At 41.4% G+C, this 6,635-nt stretch overlaps 1 protein-coding gene across 1 annotated transcript; it reads right to left on the reverse strand.

Annotated features, from left to right (window-relative positions):
* Positions 1–3,524: 3,524 nt before the first annotated feature.
* LOC119731831 (monocarboxylate transporter 12-like) lies at positions 3,525–6,025 on the reverse strand. The gene is made up of 4 exons (XM_038205108.1): positions 5,796–6,025; positions 5,324–5,467; positions 4,196–5,026; positions 3,525–3,861 (listed from the first exon to the last, which is right to left on the reverse strand). Exons 1-4 carry the CDS (start codon positions 5,974–5,976, stop codon positions 3,734–3,736), a joined length of 1,284 nt encoding a protein of 427 aa, XP_038061036.1. The 5' UTR covers positions 5,977–6,025; the 3' UTR covers positions 3,525–3,733.
* Between the last annotated feature and the right edge of the window lie 610 nt (positions 6,026–6,635).

Genomic DNA, 6,635 nt, shown 5'->3' on the forward strand with positions numbered 1-6,635 from the left:
TCGGATAACAATTTCTTGTAAACGCTGCGCAGGGTTAAAGAACGGCTTTCGTCGAGCTGCCACAGTGGCCTAGTGCCGGTGTCACGGTCTCACTTCTCCGGCGTGCTAGCTTCTCCGGGTCGATTCGGCGGACAGTTGAGCACGTTACAGTGCACGTCACATGAGCACGATACATGCTCATGTGTCCGCTGTGCTTACTTTTCCTCGGGCTGTATTCTGAAGTCTAGTACCAAGCCCATGAGGGAGGAAATTTATGAGGGACACCTAAGAATGTGTTATGTAACACTTCCTGTGGGTCAAGTCATTCCATGGTCTTGCAAGCATTCTGATTTGTGTTCCCAGCATCATGCATGTTGTGTTCATGGAAAAACGAACTCCTTGGTCCGTGTTCCTTGCTCGTTCGTGGTCCATTTTGTCTTTATTTTTGCAACCATGAGGCTTTAAATAAATGTGCATTTCAAGTCTTTTTTGGTTCATATTGGGAGTTGTGCGCGCCACGAAAATTCTGGATTCGACTAGTACCCTGTAACCAATGCATACAAATATCCTAAGATATTACGTGCAGCAGTACAACCCCGAAGAACTCAGCACACAAATAAAGTTGACGAAAATGAACACCACTGTGCAATTTTGTGCATGCGCGTTGAAGCGAAATTTCCCTTTCGGAGAAGCTAGCACGCCGGAGAAGTGAGACCGTGACACCGGGACAGTGGAATGAACTATAGATCGCAAGATGTGTGGTTCGGGGCCCATGTCAATTTTCATCAAATATGTTTGTTGGTTGGTATAAATTTAATTGAAGGAAAAACACCACGAGAACATTAGCGTCTTCCATCCACATAGCGACGAGCGTGATAAATATTCATGTTAGCGGGGTGGCTGATGTGATTGGTTAAAATACGATGTATGCTGCAAAAAAAATACGCTGGCGGGAAATTGCCATATTTCTTTGTTGCCTGCACGAGCCCCACGACCTGGTCGGGTGAAAGGCCAAGGGTAGTGAACAAATGCCGACGGGTACAATAGACCTTTCTGCGCTTGGATTGCAAACTGCATTTGTGCCAACCACGGCCTGCAAAACTATGGGAGGTCCGACACTGCAAAAGTGAAGAAGAGTTATTACAGATCACCAAAATATTATTTGATACTTGAAAATACAACATTTTCAACAAGGCTACAAAATAATTGCTACACATGCTTTTTTACTATGTGTTGATGGCGTTATTAGGACTTTTTGGGGGAAAAATATGTTGCCAACCACGGCTTCAATTTATGCGCTTACAGCAGCCCATACAAAATGGCGCCGATGTTTACAAACAAAAGAAAGGCCTATAATACTGATGAAAGGGCTTGCGTTCGATGTTGTAATGTATCAGATGATAGGTTTTCATTACAGGTTTCCAGGAGAACGGTTGATAGAGGGCGGTAGTGGACTGTATCCATAGAGTTTCATTAAAAAAAAACTTGAGGGCGCACTTGCTGTATACTATGCGCACACGCGGATGTGCTCTCAATTTTTTTTTAGAGTGTCCATGAGTTGAACTGATTTTGTACAACTTTCTACTCTTACAATGCAGAAAAACCATTTGACATTCCCTTTTTGTTAATTTTACGGATATTCTGTTCAAATTGTGCACCAAAATTTTGCTCTTTGAAAAAATGTGTGAGAAAAGTTTGGTCATTAGCTTACTGCAGTGGCGTAGCCACGGGGGGCATGGGGGCGACAGCCCCCCCCCCCCCAATGAAACCTTGTCGCCCCCCGCCCCCCCCCCCCCCCCCGGTCGCCCCCCACTGAGATTTTGAGTTTCTAAAAGAATTATTATTGATCTACATGGCCTATATGCTGCACCCTGATATTAATGTTCCAGCCCCCCCCCCCCCCCCCCAACTGAAAAATTCCTGGCTACACCACTGGCTTACTGCCATGAACTGACACAACGAATCAGCAAAGAGCAGAAGTTTAAATTTATGACAGCAAAATATCCAAATTTCTGCCAACTCTTGATGCTGAAATAACATCACATTTTTGCTCATGAATATGGAAATTTGCATAAAAACCAAAAAGGCACCAAAATACCCTTGAAAATGGAAACACGAAAATTGAAAATAAGGTTAAATGGGACGCAGGGGTACCTTTTCAAGGATTGCAGTTTAATTGCATGAGCCCGTTAAATATAACTCTATGACTGTATCATTAAGCCTCCTCATTCTTGTACAATTGGGGGCGCTGTTTGTAGCGACGTCCTTCAGGGTATAAATAGACATGAATCTAGGATTATTGATATACGTTTAAATATTGTTACAGCTCAAAATTACATGTGACCTTTATTTTGTAGCCTTAGTTACCCAAACTGTTTCTAGTTTTCTAGTTTTCCCAGAAAACCGATCTCATTCGCTCCAAAATTTGGCCTATTCCAGTCAATCAGTAGAAACTTTTAAACGAAATTTGTGGTTACCTTATGGTAACAAAAATAATATTGAGTTATATTATGCACTTTTTTTCAATTTAATTTGGATTGGTTTAAAGGCAATTGCAAAGGAAGTTGCAGAAAATTAAATTAAAATATTTTTGGTGCGAAACTTTGAGTTGCTGGCTGATCTTCATCATTGTAATCGGTATTATCCGTGTCTTCAATCCACCCTTACAGCATTTTTGGAAAGGAGAAAATGGCACAAGAAGTTGATTCTACTGCGACGGTGTTAAGCAAGATCAGCTCTCACCTTGAGTGTAGTACTGTCATGAGAGATACCAGATACCCAAGCTACTTGATTGTCTCCATACTTTCTGTGAGGGCTGTCTTGTAACTTACAAGAAGTCCGCGGTTGATTTACTTATGCCCATTTGTGAAATATGAATTTTAAAAAAAAATGGAAGAAAAAGGAGAAAAAGAGTGCCCCTATAGTATCAAATAACACCGCGGCACATTTTGAGTTTCTGATGCTGACGGCTATTGTCCCCCCCCCCATATCCCCCTTCTAACTTTACGTGAGCTTTATCAGCGAATGTGTCCAAAGACTGAGACATGGAACATTCACAAAAGTAACTAAATGTATCGGACTATTCATGTGCAAGGGCGGATCCAGGGGGGGGGGGCCAAAGGGGGCCATGGCCCCCCCCAAAACGAAACCATTTTTTTTTTTTTAATGTGACATCGCAATAAAGGCAGGCAATGAGTACACCACCATCTTTTCCTCAAAATAAATTGGTTAAAGTGGTCAGAAATTGCCTCAGATCGCACCACAGAGCATCTAGAATTCGGGGCCCTTAAGCGGGCCCCGAACCCCACGCCGTAATTTTTTAGACCCACTTTTTGGGGGGGACCAAAATTTTTTTTGGCCCCCCCCCCAAAAAAATTGTGTTCTGGATCCGCCCTTGTTCATGTGCTGTTCATATCAGCTTTGGGTGATATTTTTCTGACAAATATTGATTTTAAAATGATGCATAGGCCCTATGTTGTGAGTAGCTGTAGATTAACAGACGTTTACTTTCAGTTTTGGATGATATTTTAATACTCCCATTAGAATAGTCTGTACATATACAAAAGAGCGCATAAATATTGACGTTTCTTGTATCTCTAAGAAAGCATCGACTCGGATGGATTAAAAGGCGTTCTAGAAGCCAATAAAATCAACCGAAAAAGCATTTAATAATTTACTTGTCTTCAACCATAGGCCTGATGGATGAGGTCATTGTAAAATGCCTGTCCCAAAGAATAGCTCTATATGTGGGGTGTCATCTTGAGGACGATGTCCAATGCATTAGTCCCCATTCAATAAATAGCGCCGCCAACGGCAGAGCTGATATACATCCCAAGATGACGAATGCAAGGTCGTAGCTCCCAGTCTGGTCGTAAATCCAACCTGTCAAATAAAAAGGGGGGAAGAAATATCAGAAAGGCCAACATTGTGATCTAATAATTGGCTGAGTTTATAGATTCTAGGAGACCGGTTGTGCGGCTCCGTTACTAAATTACAGATGCAATTTCCAGTTGTACATTTGGTGTAGTAGTTTTTCTGTGTTTCCATTAAGTCTTCAATATGACGACATGATTTCCTCAATTTATTAAACTAGTCAATTAAAAACTCATACGAAAAGGTTTGCTTTAGTTTCATTTTCTTTGTAAAGTTCGGCCAATCAAAAGGTGCTTCATAGGCATACAGGATAAAAGTCTTTTGATTTAGTTGCATTCCTTACCCGGAACGAATCCCAAAGATATTGTAAAAATGGCGGACATCAACTCAGTCCAGCTGAAAGCGTGAATGAGGTGTTTCGTTCCTACCATTTCCCGGATGTACACGTCAGAGAATGAGATTGTGGTTCCATGCGCACCAAGACAGACAAATGCATTAGCCATCATCAGCCAATAGGAATTCATCCAAGGAATGACAAGCAGTGTCACAGAATCTAAGATGATGGTTAGTAATAACGCCATTCGCAGCTTCACAAACCCCCTGTCTACCACATAACCAAGAAAGACTGAGATAACGATGCTTCCCACTCCAGCCACTGAGGTGAAAGTCACTGCATCGTAGGCAGGGAAACCTTTAGCTTGGGCTAAAGCCACGAAGTAGATAAGCCACAGGTCACATGGTAAGCGAGCAATTACAAAAATGACTGCGGCAATCCAGAAGGAGCCTTGCAAGAAGACCGATACTCCAAAATATCTACTCAGAGACAGGATGGCATCTTTGAATGAATGGAATAACGAATGTTGGGTGGAATCTTTGTGAGATAAATCCTCGTAGATGCCTCTAATCGGTTGATAGGTATTGTTATCTTTCTCTGTATCCCTTGTTTCACAAATTAATAAACCACACACACCAAGATGTAGACTCAACGCCCCTAGTACCATTATAGCACCTCTCCAACCGTATGTGTCTAGCAAGAGTTGCGTTAAGGGCGCCATCACGATCATACCAACAGCGTGTCCTGATGTTCCGATGCCGTTAGCCGTGGCGTAGTTTGATGTGTAGCAACGACCAACCAATGCTCTGGTCAGAACATTGGCAAAACTCAAGCCAGGCGCTGTAGGAAAACAAGAAGTAAATCACAAAATGTGCTATCAATAATATTATACATGCAGTATATCATAAGAAGCTTCTACATTCCAAATTGAACTTAAGGGTTTTATAGCAAAGACGAATTTTTTTTATTTATCTGCGTTATAAGTATGAAAAAAGAAGAAGAAAACTTGTGCGACGTCTTTTGGGTTGTGATGTTCTCAATGCCTTCGCGACACATGCAGGGTGAATACTTATTAAATTAAACACGAAGTTAAGCCTTTAAAAGTACAGGACTGTGGGTATCATAAGAAATGTTTACCTGCGACAAGTGTTAAGATTAATGTTAACTGTCCCAGACTGGTTGTAGACGAAGCGACGATCATGGACACTCCCAATAAAAATCCGCCGATTGCAACTACAGCTCGAGTGCCAAACATACACTCCAGTGGTCCAGCAAGAGGTCCTAAAATGAATGAAATTATGAAATATTCCAAAATTATTTTGACAGACTATATAGAAGGGCTCTGTGTGTAAATTAGGGTTAATACCCACTCACTATATCGCCCTCCTGCCATGACGACTATAATCTCAAAAATGTAACTTACGGACAACGACATAACTTAGATACGTGCCCTGGTACGAGTACGTATAGATTTTCAGTTTTCTTATAACCCCAAAACTTTGAATGTAATGACGTTGCACCTGAAAACACAACACAATAGTTTGTTTTAATTTTGTTGTTCATGGAAGCGCAAAAACGGACATGCAAAATTACTCCTTTTTGCTATTACCTATAAAATTGATGACGCCACTGATGATAGCTACCATCCATCCAACCAGCCAGGTATGTGATCTGAATTGCTCCTGAAGAGTTGGCAACATCACTCCTAGTCCTTTAAGAAGGCCAGTCCATAGCAACCAACAGACATGCAGAGAGAGAACTGCGTACCAACCATGGCGTGTCGTGCTCATCGTGTCGTGCTCAGCTTGTCTTGTATAAAGCTCAAATCTAGATGATGACACAACAGAGTAGGCCTACACCGCGTCGTATGGTAAAAAGCTCAACTCCGGCTCAACTTTAAACTTGAACGTTTCGTTAGGTAAATTTCGGTTCGAATACGCTTGAGCAGGGCCTATGAACCGACCTGTATATTTTAATGTGAATTCCATAAGGACATGCATATTCAGTAACACTAAACGTTAACGTGGCCAGTAATATAACCGCCATACTTTATTATCATAATTATCACGTTAAAAAAAATGATCAGCGTAATTTTCAAGTGACTGTTTAAAACAATTGACTGTACACACATTGTTCTGTTCATAATTATTGTGTGTAAACGTAAGCCAAATTTTTGATTATGTTTTTGATTACGCCGACCTCACTATAGTTTGGGTTTTTTAATAAACAGACACATAAAATGTCCTGGGCAAAACCCTGCATCGGTTCACACTGTGTTCTTTTTAGGCCAAAAAAAAAGTCTCCGGTTTCTGGTATGCGCGCACGTCGCCGTAGCCATGTGCGTCGGCAGAATGAGAAAGTTTTTTTTTTCAATGAAAGATGATGTCTCAAAACCGCCAAACTCACTGGTTTGACTGGAATCCTGCTGCCGCACAATTTTAACGTGTTT

Source organism: Patiria miniata, unplaced genomic scaffold, assembly GCF_015706575.1.
Source record: "Patiria miniata isolate m_02_andy unplaced genomic scaffold, ASM1570657v1 HiC_scaffold_24, whole genome shotgun sequence".
Classification (NCBI taxonomy): domain Eukaryota; kingdom Metazoa; phylum Echinodermata; class Asteroidea; order Valvatida; family Asterinidae; genus Patiria; species Patiria miniata.

What these genes read in the sequence shown, in the direction of transcription:
- LOC119731831 (XM_038205108.1), bottom strand. Translation starts at nt 5,976, where the DNA reads ATGAGCACGACACGCCATGGTTGGTACGCAGTTCTCTCTCTGCATGTC. An exon ending in AATCTTAACACTTGTCGCAG is followed by an intron (nt 5,027 to 5,323) that starts GTAAACATTTCT and finishes GTTTTCCTACAG; the next exon opens with CGCCTGGCTTGAGTTTTGCC. An exon ending in ATCTTTGGGATTCGTTCCGG is followed by an intron (nt 3,862 to 4,195) that starts GTAAGGAATGCA and finishes TTTATTTGACAG; the next exon opens with GTTGGATTTACGACCAGACT.